This window comes from Vanacampus margaritifer, chromosome 4 (assembly GCF_051991255.1).
Source record: "Vanacampus margaritifer isolate UIUO_Vmar chromosome 4, RoL_Vmar_1.0, whole genome shotgun sequence".
In the NCBI taxonomy this organism is placed as follows: domain Eukaryota; kingdom Metazoa; phylum Chordata; class Actinopteri; order Syngnathiformes; family Syngnathidae; genus Vanacampus; species Vanacampus margaritifer.
In genome coordinates, this window is record NC_135435.1 from 6,647,122 (window position 1) to 6,664,577 (window position 17,456).

Below are 17,456 nucleotides of genomic sequence, written 5' to 3' on the forward strand. Positions count from 1 at the left end.
TCCATCCATCCATCCATCCATCCATCCATTATTTTAAGTTAAGTTAATTTTATGTTACTTGTTTTATACTAAAATCAGTGAGAAATTGTAGAGGTGTCAAAATTAGAGCGTTTTTTTCAAGTTAATTTAAAGTTCCATGAACAACGCAATTTTTATTTTTTTTTAAATGGGCAATTAACTTACTTGGAAAGCCTGTACTGGGGGAATTCCAATCGCAACGCAGCAGACACGTCCATGCCAAACAAGTTACTTCATGTTAAAGATAAGATAGCACTTAATATGAAAAGTAAAATGCACTGAGCTGTCATATTTCAACATTTCCCCCGACTTTTATGTTAACAAGGGTATGAAAACTTTTTTATAGTACATTTTTTATTGTACATTTAGAACAGATGAAATTTGTGATTAATTGTGAGTTAACTATTGAAGTCATGCGATTAATTAAGATTAAAAAATGTAATCGCCTAACACCCCTACTTTCAAGTAAAACATTTATTATGGGACTGCTGAGTGGAGCTGCTGCTTGCAAAGCAAGCAGGCACATATTACTATCCACCCTAGAAAATGGGTTTATTATTATAGATTTTTTCCGCAAAAATGCGGCCCGTACCGTAGATCGCACCGGGACAAATGAGGTATCAAACGATGCGGCTCGATCTGACTCGGTGCGGCATTACTTTTCTAGGAATTCCGACTTACCATGGTGACGCAATTCCCCAAAAAGTCCCCAAAAAGTCCCATAGGAATGAATGAGAAAAGGAAAGACAAAATTACTCATCAAGCACCTTTTTCCAAGACACGCTGCGCGCGCATACGTTGACCGACCGATATGAATTTTAGCTCATTTTGTAGCAATTTTTCCCATCTTTAGCTCAGTGTCGAAATTTCTTTTAAGGAATGAAAGCTCTCCCCCCAGTGCGGGTTCAAAGACAGTGAGTGAAATAGCCTTCTAACACACTCAGTGGAGCAATTAGGCTTTGAGTGGCAGGAACCCAAAAATCTATTTCCAAAAGTCAAAAGTTTCCCTTCAACTCGTCACCATGGCCACAATCTCACATTTTTTAATGACAAATCTCTTCTTTCAGACAAACTAACTTTTATTTGGCTAAGGTGTCATTTAGTACCTTTATTTTCACTTTAAGCGAGGAGAAGTCCGACTTACTACTTATCTTTTCCATGTTAATTTCGCCGCCTTTTTCCTCTTCATTTTGGATAGATCATAAGTTTTCAACCTACTCTTATTTGGTCATTTTTCATCCGATTAAAAAAATGAGAACATGCTCACGTTCCCCAAACCCTTGCCGTTCTAACTAGCCATTTCTTGAATCTGCATCTTGAACCGTTAAGTCGTGAGAGGCTTTTGTTCGAGGTGTGCGTCTCTCATACAATATCAATGGAATGTGGGTGCGTGACGTCTCCAGTATGTTAAAGTTCCAATGTGTGTGCGTGAATGTGCATGTTTCTTAAAGGGACAGTAAGATACTTTTAGTTTATGTTGATTATGGTTAACTTCCACATTTCTTGACCGATTCCAGTCGTTTAAATTTTAAACTGTTCAGCTCATTTACATTTTTTAAATACATTTTCAAAAAAAACACATTATTATTTTTCTTTTTAATTAATTTTTTTTCTATTAAATGGAATGGACTGCTATTTAAATACAGCTTTTTTACAAGTACTACTACTATACTACTACTACTATTGCTACAAGTACTACATGCGTCTTTCCACCTTGCAAGAGTCAGCAGTCCCATTCAAAATTTCTGCGGGAATTTTTCTAGTTCTTATTTTAACTCATTGACTGTATTTAGTGGTAGACAGTGTCTTCGGCGGCAAACTTGTACTCAAGGCAACAGGTGTGGTGTCATAACCACTAAATTTGGAAGCTTCAAAAGAGTGCAGGGAAAGTCCCAATACTTGAATAAACAGAATCAAGAACATGGAAAATCTAAAGTGCGGGGTGATGAATGGCTTGTATGGGGAGGTCAGAGTCGTCATCAATCCATTAAAGTTGCTCTGCAGTGCCCTATTACTTTCACATGTCCAGGTGTTTAACTGAGCGAAAACCAAACCTATGCCAACTTCCTAAATGTCAGATCTCTAAACCACTGCACTATCAACGGGCCCCTGATTACAATCAATCTAATAAAAAATAATTTTAAAGTACTGTTCTGTTCCTTTTAGGAATTTCAATCAACAGATATGTCATCAGTTCCCAACACATCATCCTCCAAGGACTCGCTGGTCAGTCAAAACAACCCGACCACCACCACCTCCAATGATGCATCGAAGATATTGTTGATCTCACAAAGAAGACTGCAAAAAGAAGACTTGAACTTTACAAACTTTTCATCAATTGTACCAGCTGGTACATCAAGAACTGAACAATCCAAGCCACTTCAAGTAACCACAGCATCTGTCCACAAATCACCAAATAATACAACAGCATCCAGCATGGATTCAACCACCAAAGCACCACCCAAACCACCCCTAACCACCTCAACAATGTCTAAGCCATCCCCAACACAGACCATGCTCAGCAGCCAATCACCAACCACTGTAGCCTCAGCCATCCAATCAGGCAGCATTACAACATCCTCACATACAACGCTAGTCAGCAAATCCTCGGTTAGCTCATCTACTCAAGCAATGATGCAAACAAGTCAGTCATCCTCCAGCCAATCAACAGCAAGACATTTCCCAGTCAACCAATCAGCAGCTTTTCTAACCACTCCATCCAGAAATAGCTCACAAACATCAAACACATTGACCACCTATCCCAGCCCAATATCAAATTCATCACCTTCTGACTCAGTAAAAGCACCAACCCAAGTACCAACTAACACAACAGGGAAGCCTGCAAACAGAATCTTCTCGAATGATGAACGTCCAATCAACGCTTCAGTTTTCACCAGAAAGGCAAAAGAAGCCCTGAGGTTTCACATGGTTTCAGGTATATTTTAACTCGCATAAATTCAAGAATGAATGTGAAAATCTGTGGTAATTTGAGTTTTTCTGTGTGGGGTTTGCTATCATGGGTTTCTCCCTGGTACCCCAGTTTACCTCTGTTTAAACACCCCCACTTGGTGAACAGAAGGTAAACCTTTGCCTTACTAATTAACCCTTACGTTTGATACCGGTACTCGAGTCGTGTGTGATGTGGCTGAGTGGACACACATGCTGCGAGTCCGTCCACCAAGCAGATGGTGTTAACAGACCGAATGACCGGAGGAGCCTTTGTTTGGTGTTTGGTGATGTGTACAGTGACTGGCAATTTGTAGATGCTTCACAACTTTCAAGCTTGGCTATGCACTTTGTGATTGTTTGCTGACCAGTCCAGGGTGTACACTAAAGAAAGATTAGTGGATGTATGCATGTGTGAAAAGCCACTTTATTTTATTGTTTTAGTAATTATTTCCTTTCGGACACATTATTACATCAATCACATAATATCATTTGCAACATTGACATCCTAAAGAAGGGCTGACGGGTAGAAACCATGGCTTATTAGTAACCGTCCTCATCGATTCTTACAATACACATCAGTCATATATACTGTATTGATTATGATAGTCATTGATTCATATCGTTACGTCCTTCCTTGATTGATGCATCCTTGATTCTGAAATTCTGATTCTTTAAAGAAATGCTGCCTCATATAATTGAAAAACATTACCATCTATATATTTATTCTCCACATTAGGGTCGCCAGTCAGTTGTAGCCTTTCCCAGCTAAATTACCATAAAATAAACCATAAAATGGTTGCCACTAATCACACGGCATAAAAAGTAGGGATCGGCAAGTACCGATACCAGGTATCAGTGTCGATACCAGCCTTATTTTAAGGTTTCGGTACTCGTGACGGCGCCGCCCTGTTGTGGCCGTTTTATAATCAGGAAGTAGAAATTAGAAATTAGAGAAATAGAAAATTGTCATTAATTTCAATTTTTAAGAAAAAAGGAAAAATACAATATTGGAATTAATAGGTCTGTCTTTAAAATGATTTGTCATTTTGGGGGGAAATTTTATGTACTAGTGGTATCGGTATTTGGTATCGGCGACTACTCAAGAGTTGAGTATCGGTATCGGTCATAAAACAAGTGGTATCAAAACATTTTTAATAAAAAGCTATTTAAAAACATGCATTCATGGAACGGCTACCAGGTCATCATGTTCCCGTGCAACAGTGTACTGTGCAGTAATTGCTTTTTAATCTTTTTGTAGAGTCATGCTCCTTTAAATGCCTGAACGGTGGTTGGTGCACTCAGTCGAAGTCATGTGATTGCAGCCTATTTCAGGCCACTGGACACAGGTGTCAAACAGGTATACCTTCAAAATAATTTATTTGGGGGGGCTTATGAGCATTTTAAAATAGGCCTTACGTTGTTTTATCACTCCTTCTCTTATGTAGCCTAAACTTCCTAATTCAGTCTTGATTGATTATTTGGAACTTCCTGATTCATGTGCTCAGTTCCAAATCCTGGCTTTGAGAGGGAGATGACATGCAGGACCTGGGGTCAATACAACTTTGAGACATTTGACGGCCTCTACTACTACTTCCCTGGCCGATGCACATATACACTACTAAAAGACTGTGAAGAAACCACTCAGGCCAGCATTGTCGTCCAGGTGAGTTTTAAACATGAGGACTTTAGGCTATCCTTTAAAAAAAAGTTTTAATAATAAAAGTAGAAATGTCAGGCTTTATGAGTCAGTTCCTTATAGTCAATTCATTGCTGTTTTTGGATGTTGATACCATATTTGAGCAACACATATTTGAGCTGCAGTATGTTGACTTGTTAGGCAAATTTTTTTTATTATATTATTAAGAAATACAACTCACCATTACACACTGAATGCTATTGTTATAATTAGTGTGATCCCGGGGTATTTATTTTACTTCAATAAGCTGGTCCCATCTTGGAGTAATGGGAGACAATAACACCTTATGTGTGTTCCTTAACCTCCTCCTTAATTTTGTGTTTGCACCTCTACATTATAAAAAAATATCTTGCTTTACAGAAATTGAATGTTGCCAACGGAAGCAAGGTATTCAGTGTTCTTTTTTGAAGGCTTCATTGCCACATATGAAGCAGAAAAGGCTTCATGCGTGAGAATCACCCGCAGTGATTAATCTTTTTTTATTTTATTTTATTTTTTTAAGTAGGGCTATAGTATTATTCTTTAAATGTAGCTTTCTTCTACTTGGAAGTTGTAGGTTCTTTTTCTCCCTTTTCTACTTTCCCAAAAACCTTGCCCAAGAGTTTTTAGGAAAGATGTTTCTTTTTTCTTTTCTTTTTATTTATTTATTTATTTTTTAAAAAAGCTCATTTTTGCTTTCTTGCAGTATCACATAACGAAACGGACATTTTTGGATTGGTAACCAGCCATGCACAGGACCTTTATTTATTCATTTGCACATTTTGAACATCATTTTTGTGTGGCTTTATGGCAGTGTGTCCAAACCTTTTCCTCCGCAGGCCATATTTAGAAAAATCAATGGATGTAAGGCCCAATTGAATTTTTATCAAGCACACCAAAATAAATAAATCAATCAACGGCATTATTGTTTACTGTAATTAGTAGGTTTTTGTTGTTGTTGTTTATAGAAATCTGCTACCTGAAACACTTCCTACGTATTCTTAAGTTTACAAGATTTTGGGGTGATTGACACCCTGAAAGCCACTAGAAAATATTAGCCCAAGCACTCTCTACATTATTTTTTAATATATATATTTTTTAAGCACTTACATGGGAATCATTCATCATTCATTTGGACCTTGACACAAATGGAGGAAACCATTTTGGCTTGTAAAAGATCATTATGTTTATTCCACACAGTGTTAGAAGAGGAATGTTGTTACTTGTTTTTATAGTGAATAGTTCATTTGAATATTTAGAAAAGCTCTACTGTATAAAAAAACTAATTTATTTGTAGCAGATGTCATTTTTAGTATGTGCAGAAAGCAGCTTAAAATTGGATGGCAGGCCACAAATGGCCCCCCTGGCCATATTTTGGACAACACTGCATTATTGGCATGTTTTTCATTGGAATTTTGGTCGATTTTGAATTTTAAGCTGTCTTGTGTGTCAAAAGCTTAGAGGTCCCACTCACTCTACATATTGACAAACAGGCCCAATATAGAAAATAAATAATCACATCATAATAAAGCTTCAGCTGTAAAAGCAAATGGAATGTTAACATGAAAAGGGGTGTGTGTTTCAAAAAGGACATGTTTTGAAGTTGCAAAGCATCTTTCTGTTTGCAGGTGCACAATGACCCAGGCTGTGGGTCGGAGACTTACAGCTGCCAGCGCTCAGTCAGCCTCTTCCTTCCATGGGAGGGCGAGATCCGGTTGCACGCCACTGACGTGACATTCAAAGGGCAAAGGTTAGCAGTGGAAACAAGATGAAAACATTGTTGTGTATTATTTGAGATTTGTTCGTATAAATCATTGCAAATGTGTTTTATGCTTGTTACTGCAGCAGCCATTCATATGCTGAATTTATGTGTAGTTTTCACGAGTGTTGAAAAATAAATGAGTTTCACCTTTTTTAAAAGCAGTAGCTACATTTTAATAAAATATTTTTGAAAATGAAAAAAATATATATACAAAAACGAATGAGAGAATTTATTATAATTCTATTTTACTATGGAAAAAAATATCCAGTTTGCAGCTTCCACATCATACACACGACCTGCATGTGGAGCAGATCTCCCACTATGTGTTAGTGACACAGACGCAAGGCTTCACGCTGGCCTGGGAGGGATACAGTGGCTCAGTCTACATTAAACTCAGCCCAGAATTTGTGGGCAGAACCTGTGGCCTGTGTGGGAACTTCAATGCAGATGTACATGATGACCTCAAGACTAGCTATGGTAAGATCACTTTGTAAGTGAGCAGTCAAAATAGGAACAGCTGTTCCTAGGCCAGCCACTGTTGACTGCCTTAGATACCAAGAAATAAAATAAAATATATGATTCTGCTTGAAACTTATGATGAGCAGATTTGTGCAACTTTTGCATCTCTTGCAGGTGTCCTTACTCATGAAATCGAAATGTTTGGAAACAGCTGGACGGAGACAGCACCACTGCAGGCCCCTTGTCCCATGGTGCCTTCTAGTTTCCCGTCACCTTGCACAGCAGTTGATGTGCATGTCTTCCTGGTAAGTCTCTGGCACAGACTCATTCATGGCAAAAACAAAACAAAACAAAAACTTTTCATTCACTCCCAGCCATTTTCTCTGAAGCAACCCCCTTCGCTCCCGGCTGTTTTTACTGGATTTTGACTGATTTTGCAAGACCCACAGAATATTGTGTTCTATTGCTATAGAAACATGGAAGCTACCAAAAGAAACATTAGAGTCCCTTCTTTCATCAGGAAAAAATATATTTATATCTGTTTCCACTTTGCAGCAATTAGCATTAGAATATAGCTAAGTTTAATCATTATTCACAAACCTGGGAAAAAGAGCTTGTTGCAACATGGCCCTGGCTGATCTATTATACTCTGCTGCTACCTGCTGGCCATTTTTTGTAATAACTACCATTGGTTTAAGGGACCTCTTCAGGTCAGAAGCTGTTTTAGCACTAAAAAACATTAAGAAAAACATGTATAAATACATTTTTGAGTGTGAAGGACAAAGTATTAAAAACATATTTATAATTCTTTTGGGTTTGAATCATTAAAAAAAAAGAAATATTAATATACTATGAACCGCCTACAGTATAATTGTGTAATACAATTAACTTATACACACTGTGGTAAATTTTCTTCAAGATGAAGCTAGTTAGATAACAAATCCTGGACACTGACTGTGAAGTGGCCTGGAAAATGTAAATACTGACCACTGATCATGTGTCTCTTTCTGTGGGAACTTTGGATGTTTTGAAATCTCAAAATGGGCCAAAAACTTTAACTCTTCCTTTCATTTACTGCAGTTAAATATACAGTAGGTCATTTTATTTCATGGTTCATCGTTGTTCAAAAGATCAGCTGTTGCACTGTAAAAAAATGTATGTAGGGTTAGCAGTAAATTTCTGTAAAATCATGACAAAAAATAATTTACAAGTTTATAAGTAATTTACATTATTATGCTGTAAAACTCAGAACCAAACACAACTGTTTATTTGACAGTAAGAAAATGTTAAAAATATCTTTTTGGGGGGGAAAATCCAGAAATTACTGTAATTTACACACTGATAAACTGTAAAACATTGCTATACAGTTAAAATTACATAATATCAGTGTTATAACACTTTTTGTCAGTAGGTTATTTGGTACACTTTGTTTGTGCCAAAAAAACATGCATTTTACAAAGTCATATTACAGATAAGAATATTTAGATATACAGTAAAACCATTTGAATGTAAAGGTTAAACTAAATGTATTATGTTCATTTAAAATTGATATATTGAACACCTAATTATTAATTTGTCAGTACATTTAAAAAAAAATGTCTGTTGTTTTACAGAAAAAAAAAACTGGCAGCTGTGGTTACCAGAATAATTCTGTAGAAAAAAATACTGTGCAAATATAAACAACTTTACAGAACAACTTATCTTAGTAACAATTATCTTTTTAGACTTGTAGATTCAACAGTCATTTACTGATAACTTAACAATTGGGTGGTGTGGCTCAGTGGTAGCATGCTCCTCTTGCAACCCTCAGGTTGTTGCTTCGATCTCAGCGCAGTGTGACTGTGTCGAAGATTCATGGGCAAGATAATGAAATCAGGAATTCTGTGTAACCTGATTCTTTTGTTGAATAGCTCTGGTAGTATCACAGAATTACAAACAGCTGGTGGAGTACAGTACATCAGTACAACAGTACATCGTGGGCAACCATGACTATTCATTTCTAGTTTTAAGATTGACTCTACAATGTTGCTATAAATGTAACTAATTTCTTGTTTTTAATCCATCAGAAAGTGGAGGAAATATGTTTAATGCTGCTGGATCCACCATTCCAGAACTGCCATGACTTTGTCAGCCCTTTGTCCTACATGGCCAGCTGCTTCAATGACATCTGCTTGTAAGAAGAAAAAAAATCCGCATTTATATATTTTTTCAGGTTATCCTAGAATTCTCTAAACGTTTCAAAGTGTTGAACAGTGAGCCTCCCTCAGAGAACAGATGAACATCCTCTACCTCCATTATTCCAATCAAATTAGTGTGCAAATGATATAATTGTCTGAATCAGGCAACAATATACTGTAAACCCATTAAAAGTTTACCCATCTGTTAAAGGTCGGGTCCAACTGATGACGCAGTATGTCAAGTGTTTACCGAGTACTCCCGAGCCTGCGCCCATGCTGACCATCCACTGAACGACTGGAGGGACCACATTCCTCAGTGTGGTATGTTTCTCCTTTTTCTGTGACTTTGGTTTTGTCTTAGATGCCCAATATGCTACTAAAATGTCCCAACATGTACTATTTTTATTTATTTTTTATTGTGAAAGAAGCTAAAATTTACATTTAAATAAGTTTTAGTTATACTCTCAAGAACTAGGAAATGCTAAGATCAATTTTAATTAGGTTTGTGCATACTCACTCTGTAATTTATCTTTGACCATTTTGTGTCTGTTTAAAGGGGAAGTCAACCCTTTTTTTTTGGACAATAATATGTTCTATGCAGCCCCACTAGTCTAAATATGGTATTCTGGTTAATATTGCGTTAGTGGAATATGAGCTAAGCAGCAAAATCCAGCTATTTATATCCATACCAGGGGGCGGCCATTTTGCCACTTGCTGTCGACTTAAGATGACATCACAGTTGCTCAGGGCTCAGGCAACGACCAATCCCAGCTCACCTGTTTTCTGAAGCTGAGCTGTGATTGGTTGTTACCTGAGACCCGAGCAACTGTGCTGCCATTTTCACTTGACAGGCAAGTGGCAAAATGTCCTCCTTTTGATATTATAAAAAAAACTCCTGCATTTTGCTGCTTAACTCATATTCCTTAAATGTAATATTAATCAGAATGTCATGTTTAGACTAGTGAGGTCACATATAACATATTGTTAAGTAATGTTTAAGGTTGACTTCCACTTTAATAATTTATCGCAAACAGTGAAGGAGTGTCCTGAAGGTCTGCAGTACCTGGAATGTATCAGCTGTTGTCCAGCATCCTGTAAGCAAGAGCGAACATGCATCCATAGCAGGCTGGCCTGCCTGGATGGATGTTATTGTCCCAATGGTGAGTTGGTATTTTTCTATTTGTATCATGCCATTTCTGTCTGTTGAAGAAGTGAAACCAATAGTGGATTGTCCCGGCTTAGGTTTGATATTCGAGGATGGCAACTGCGTGACACCTTCTGACTGTCCTTGTGAGTTCCATGGCGTCTTCTACTCATCTGGACAAATCATACAAGAGGAATGCAACAACTGGTAAGGCACATTATGACCTTTATTGATTTCTAAACTCACTTTATCTTATCAGCCTGTGTGCTTGAAATGAACCACAGATAGACCAATGTCGGACTCATGATGAAAATGTTTTGGTCTTTCAGCACATGTGTGGCTGGATTGTGGAACTGCACCGAATACAACTGCCCAGGTTGGTCTCCGCCCTCTTACATTTTTTGCTTAAAGGAATCGGATCAGGCCTCACAAGACAATGATTAGTAGCAGTTAGTGAGGACTAAAACGTGGTTAGTGTTATGTGTTGCTGGCGAAGTATAACAAAATACATGTAGATCAATTATTCTGTATCTACTTTAGGTTTTGTAGATTAGTGTTTGAGACACAGCATTATATCCTGCAATGTCTTGGCTATTCCAGCGTAGCTGCAAACATTTTGGAACCAGCCTAATTTAGAAATTGTTCCCCTTGCCCAACAGGTGAATGCTCTGTGACTGGCGATATGTATTTCCAGTCGTTCGATGGGCGTGTCTACACCTTTCCAGCAACGTGTCAGTATGTCCTTGCCAAGAGTCACAACTCAGGGAAGTTCACAGTCACCATCCAGAATGCGCCCTGTGGAACCGTGAGTCAACTGCTTGTTTCGTTTCAGTTTGCTTGCACAGTACATAGGACCACTCACTCCCAAAAATGTCATTTCAATTATGGACAAAATACATGCAAAACACGTGCTTAATATATTTCATTTTTACTACTATCCTAACGCAACAACAAAGGGTTTGAAGCACAAAAAGTAGACTTATGTAAAAATTGCCTTTCAAGGATGGCACAAAACTGCTGAACAGCAGACCTACATTAAGTGCAAGAACTCATTTTGTGCATTTACGTCATAAAAATCAACTCATTCAAAATTGTAATATTATTGATTATTAATATTATTACCTGGTGTAAGAGAAACTAAGCCATGTCTGTCATGTAGTTGTGAATAGTGATATTACAACTTAACCCCCTCAGACCCATAGATGATTGCATTGGTCTAAACCAATAAAAACGCATAATTTTGATTATGATGTCAACACTTCTGGTTCATGATTCGATCCTAGCTAACCAATCACAATCGCAAGTTGCTTTGCATGATGTTCATGTTAAAAAATTTACATATAAGCTTGGTAAGTTTACAACACGTTAACTTATAGCCATATTATCCTCATGTCCACTATAACAAATAAAATAACCCCAAACATTTTTCCCCATGTTGCTCTTATGTGGTAAAAGAGTCAAAATCAGCAACAACAACAACAACAAAAATGTCCAGCAGAAAAAATGCGGGTCTGAAAGGTTTAAAATTAAAGCTGACCCCTGCATACTCACATTTGGGCACTTGCAGATTCGCATATTTGCAATGTTTTTTTGTTTTTTTTTACCCAGTATTTAAAAAAATATTTTGGGTATTTTCCGTTTTTTTTGGTGGGAAAATGTATAATGAATGTTCATCATAATTTTTTGAGGAATGTTTTCGAGTTTGATAAGAAATGTTTCTCTCCCAAAAGTTTTGGGGGGGAAATTCACCAAAAAAGGGCTATTCCTTAGTGTCTACATAGTAGATTAGTAACAATCCGTTACAGTCTATAGGATCGAGGCCAGGAGGACAAGTTACATTCAACACAAAATACATGAATGTAAAAAAAGTGACAGACAGCTCCAACTCAAGGCTTCCTTTGTTTTCCTTGAATATCTTGGCAGCCAGCTAATCAGACTACCTTATCTCAATGGTAAGTGAAGAGGGCAGTGTGAGAGGCACTGGCATGGTGAAGGTGTAAATAAACCCTTACAATATTATTATATTCTGTAAATGATTCATAGTTTGCATTACTGTCTAGTGGCCGATTAGCACGTTGGACTCACAGTTCCGGCCTTTCTATGTGGAAGTTACTTGTTATCCCTTGTGCTTGTGTTGGCCTTCTCTGCGTACTTCGATTTCCTCCTACATTCCAAAAATGCATGCTCGGCTAATTGAAGATTAAATTGTCCATAAATTTGAATGTAGCACTGTCATAACCACCTCTGTTATTCCCTCATTGTTTGGTTAGACTCCACATGAAATATCTTTTTACACAGTACATAATATTACAGTATATGCAATTGTATTAAAAGCACGTCAGCATCTCAGTGTGTTTTGTGCCTGAACGGCTAAAAATTTATTTTGGAGCTTCGTCATGCTATCTTGTTTTGATCGCAGAATCTAGACGGGTCTTGCATCCAATCAGTGAACTTAGTTATCGATGAGGATCCTAAAATGGAGGTTTCACTGAGCCATATTGGTGAGGTCTTCATCGCCGGACAATACCGAATCTCCCTGCCCTACTCTGACGGTAACCCTTCTTTTATCCCATTCCAACATTGTGGCTATGAATGTGTTTTATATCATGAGCACACGGGCACTAATCCACAGTGTGTAGATGACCGATCATGTGCAGTAGCAACCAATAAACAAAGATTCCAGTTAACTCCATTGAGTAAAAACACTAATGTAAATATTGCTGATTTGCACTTTATTAATTTAGTCATCTTTGGTTTATTGTAGACAACTTTCACATTCAGGAGCTCTCATCCATGTTCCTTCAAGTGAAGACGTCTTTTGGCCTACGTCTGCAGTACAACTGGAAGGAGTTTCGTCTCTACCTGCAGGCCCCTGCACAATGGAAGGACGACACAGTGGGGCTTTGTGGAACCTTCAACGGCAACATTCAAGACGACTTCTTGTAAGTGTGCTTTTTTCTGTTAATTAACTCACAAACGTGCACAGCAAATCAGTCAGTGTTAAATTTCTAGTGTTCAATCAAATATGCAGTGTTATTTTATCACCCTCAGAGTAAATTTCCTTGAGTGTGGATGTTGAGTGTAACCTGAATAGCACTACATTGAGTGTTTAATTGACCACACTCTCATTTCTGTTGAAGGAGAAACTTTTCAAATTTCCAGAGCGCTCTTGGCATTTCAGTAGTGATACATTCAGTTGCAGTTGTTGTGATTGACCAGTGGTAGAGTGGCCGTCTCCCTACGCTGAGAGCGTGGGTTCGATCCCAGGCCAGTGACTGTCAAAGTATCCTTGAGCGAGATACTGAACCCCCAGTTTCTCCTGATGCCGTGTCATCAGTAGTCAAAATGTAAAGCACTTTGAGGACCTTGTAAGGAGGAAAAACGCTATATACAAGAAGCACCATTTATCAGAGTAAAGTGTAGTTTGAGTTAAATTGTTAACACTGACACTAGTGCAATACACTCATAAGTGCTAAAGCATCAGAGTAAAGTGTATTTTGGCAGAATTAAATATTTAACACTGACACTAGTGTAGAGTACTTTCAACACTATACAGTGTTTACCAGATTTTTAACACTATACAGTGTTGGAGTAACACTGGTTAAGTGTGGGAAAAAAGTAACACTTTGAACAGTGTCATACTTGCACTCATTGGTGTGGACACATAAACACTTTTCTAGTGTTAGATTTAACACTCTCAGTGTTAATATAACACAGGCGATTTTGCTGTGTAAGAAAAAGAGGGCACGCAGGGTTGGCAAAAAAGCAAAATATGTACAGTATTTTTGATAAACAGATGTACAATGAGGCATCTAGAGCATACAAGAGGCCATTGGTTGCTAAAGTCCATTGTTGACAACATACAGTTCCTGTTATTATGATGCATTTTTCCCAATTGTCATTTTATACCACAATTATTGTGCAGCTCTAAATGTGAACTTCTTTCTCACACTTTGTGTAATGCACACTGCTCGGCTCACACAAGTGCCCAACAGGACTCAGTTCCTCAACAAGGAATTTACTGTTAGAGGTCCACTGTACCGTGTCGTAATGGGCAGCCGTAAAGGGCGAATGTTGTTCAACAGCTGTAAAAGGATATACATCTGAGTCTGGGACCAGAGGGGCTGTATATTGCAAGAAAGAAAGTGGAATTTACTCTCTGTCTAAAAGTAGACACACATTGTGTCCCGCCTTTTATGTTCAAGTTAACGTGTGGAAGTTTGTGCTTGTCTTTAAGCAATAGTGAGTAAAATAATGTCGCGAATAACAGCTGTATATTGGAATGCTGACAATACTAGAATAACTGTAAACCAATTATAAGAGGTAAACGCTCTGCTTGAGTATGTCACAGTACATCAATGAACTGGAGCTCCACAGTGCTGGTAGCACTCAAGACACCGGCCAGCATGACACTCCCACCACCATGCTTGACTGGAGGCAAGCCTCATCTGGTTGCCTCCAGTCTCACACATGCTTGACACCATCAGAACCAAATGAGGTTATTATGGTCTCATCAGACCATAATCAGACCTGAACCATGTCCCGAAGGACATGGTTCAAGTTCCATGTCTTTCGTCTGCGGTTTTCTTTTGCAGTAAGTTTAGAAGAGGCTTCCTTCTTAGATAACAGCCACACAAACCATCAATTGCTTGGAATAAATGATCATAATCATCACAAGACTTTGGCTATTCATGCAATCTTGTCCTTCAGGTCTCCCGCTGGTATGATAGAAAGCACTCCTTTACTGTTTGGAAATGCCTGGAAGGTCTCGTCAGCATGTATGCTCAGTTTGATCCCTCCTCAGCTTGACCCCTGCGACACACACCAACAAGCCGGTCAGTTGCTTCTTTCTTATACAATACTGCAACTTTCAAAGTTTTTAAAGGGGAAGTCAACCCCCCCCCCCACACACACACACAAAAAAAAATCTTGACAATAATATGCTATATGCAGCCCCACCAGTCTAAATACGGTATTCTGGTTAATATTGCGAATATGAGTTAAGCAGTAAAATCCAGCAGCTATTATCAGAAGGCGGACATTTTGCCACTTGTTGTTGATTGAAAATGACATCACAGTTGCTTAGGTCTCGGGTAACAACCAATCACAGCTCGGCTTCAGAAAAAAGATGATTAGTTGGAACCCTGAGCAACTGTGATGTCATCTTCAGTCGACAGCAAGTGGCAAAGTGGTCGGCCCCTGAGATGGATAAAAACGGCTGGATTTTGCTTTGAATTTCATGTTTAGACTAGTGAGGTTAAATATAATTCATCGATAATATAATTTTTAATTCATCAAAATCAATCTTAAAAAACAAACAAACAAACAAAAGGATGAGTATTGCTTCTGACCTTAGACTAAAAAATGGTTGTTTAAGGTACAGTACATGCCTAAAATGATAAAAATTTGTATTAAAAAAAAGTTTAGCCAATAGGCCAACTGTATATGCATGTTTTCATACAAAATAAATAAGATATAAAATAATAGACAAAATACACTTGTTCTAAGTGTAAATTAATAGAAACAAGTGAAATAATCTGCCAGTGCAGTAAAATAATTTTATTAATTAGATTTTTTGAAATAAGAAAAAGTGTAGATTAATAATCTTAAAATAAGATCTACACACTTCTTCTAAACAACAAATCAAGGAAATAAAATCTTTAAAATAGCTTTATGCACCTATTCCTATAAACACTGATTTTTAAAGGTTAAATGGCCTTATTTCAAGTAAATTAAATCTTTAAAAAATCTTTAAAAACTAATTCTAAGCTACAAAACTGTCAATTCAATTTTAAAATAAACCCGAAGCACTCATATTAAAGAGTAAATAGCTTTTTTTTGTTTAGAATAATCTGAAAATACCTATTCTAAGCATCAATTCAAGGCAAATATTCGCAATTTTTTTTATATGATCATGGAAACTTAAATAAAACAAAAATAAAATTTAAAAAACACAAAAGGTTTAGGGTTAGGATAACCTTAACCTTAACCCAACCCTCTTACAGCATTTTAGCTTCTTGTGCATGAAAATTAACTTATTTTAGGATTTACATACTAAGTAAGAAATAAAAGACAAATAATCTTAAAACAATATTAATAATCTTAGAAATTCTGCTCTTGCATAGTATATAATTCTCAAAACAAGATCAATAATACTTTATGGCTTGATAGAAGAGTTTAATCTAAGTTAGATTTTTGCAGTGAGTGGTACATAATGTACCTAATATTAGTATAGTCCGATGCAGTCAGACTGTATGGCCTACTGAGCTTTTATTACAAACTCCCCTCCTGTCTTCTTTGTTTTTGTTCAGCGGCCTATGCATCTGAGATGTGCGATATTCTGAACCGGGATCTGTTCTCCGCCTGCCATGAGTACCTCAGCCCAGTGCCGTTTCAGCAGCAGTGTCGCTCAGATACCTGCAAATGCGGAACAGCTTGCTTTTGCTCTGCTCTGGCTCACTATGCTCGCCACTGCCGCAGATTCTCCGTCATCATCGACTTCCGATCACACGTACACGAATGTGGTGAGCACTGAACACATTCATGCTCTTTGAAAACTTTATAATTATAAACCTCATTTTCTGCCATAAGACCCTTTACGAATATATTCAGAGTCCATGGAGTTGGTGATGTGAGTGATTAGCTGGCCATAATGACTGAGATCAATTTACATTGCCGCTCATAATAATGAACAGAAAACGTTTTCTGATGAATAAAATACATGTCAAAACCTCAAATTCAAACTTTGCGTTGATGTTGCCTGCCTCTCTGACTGCAGCGGTCACCTGCCCCGCCACCATGCAGTATGGTGTGTGCGTGTCATCCTGCCAACGCCGCTGCGCCACCTTCTCTTCTATGCAGCAATGTGGGTGGGAGTGTGAGGAAGGCTGCGTCTGCCCGTTGGGATTATTCTACAACCAGCGAATACACACCTGCGTGCACAGGTCAGACTGGCTGAGTGGGATGGGTCAGAAATCGCCATACCATTACCATGTCATGCCATTCCAAACTTTTGTGGAAAAGGGACTTTTTGAGAGCTTAGGCTGGTCAGGCTGGTTTGCCATGGGAGACCTACAGCTTACTTGCTCTTAACTGTCCCACGATTTCACATCCCTATGCAGCATTACTTACTATGTGATAGAGTTACTTCAAGGAAGTGAGCGTGAACCCCCCCTTTCAGCCCCACTTAGACTCGAGACAACACAGATATCTGATAACCAGTGAAAGAGAACTTGTAAGACAGAGGCCAATGTGTGGACCATATGTCACAAA

General features: G+C 37.9%; 1 protein-coding gene across 1 annotated transcript in view; it reads left to right on the plus strand.

The window, feature by feature from the left end:
- The window catches only part of otog (otogelin), a 66,881-nt gene that overhangs the window by 1,909 nt on the left and 47,516 nt on the right, over positions 1-17,456 (plus strand). Inside the window, exons 4-19 of the mRNA XM_077563407.1 lie at positions 4,270-4,324; positions 4,473-4,630; positions 6,271-6,392; positions 6,673-6,881; positions 7,038-7,168; positions 8,930-9,036; positions 9,252-9,361; positions 10,075-10,200; positions 10,283-10,391; positions 10,514-10,560; positions 10,844-10,989; positions 12,604-12,736; positions 12,949-13,126; positions 14,895-15,019; positions 16,496-16,708; positions 16,963-17,128. Of these exons, the coding sequence (XP_077419533.1) occupies positions 4,270-4,324; positions 4,473-4,630; positions 6,271-6,392; positions 6,673-6,881; positions 7,038-7,168; positions 8,930-9,036; positions 9,252-9,361; positions 10,075-10,200; positions 10,283-10,391; positions 10,514-10,560; positions 10,844-10,989; positions 12,604-12,736; positions 12,949-13,126; positions 14,895-15,019; positions 16,496-16,708; positions 16,963-17,128 (2,135 nt within the window). The remainder of the gene's footprint in view (positions 1-4,269; positions 4,325-4,472; positions 4,631-6,270; positions 6,393-6,672; positions 6,882-7,037; positions 7,169-8,929; positions 9,037-9,251; positions 9,362-10,074; positions 10,201-10,282; positions 10,392-10,513; positions 10,561-10,843; positions 10,990-12,603; positions 12,737-12,948; positions 13,127-14,894; positions 15,020-16,495; positions 16,709-16,962; positions 17,129-17,456) is intronic.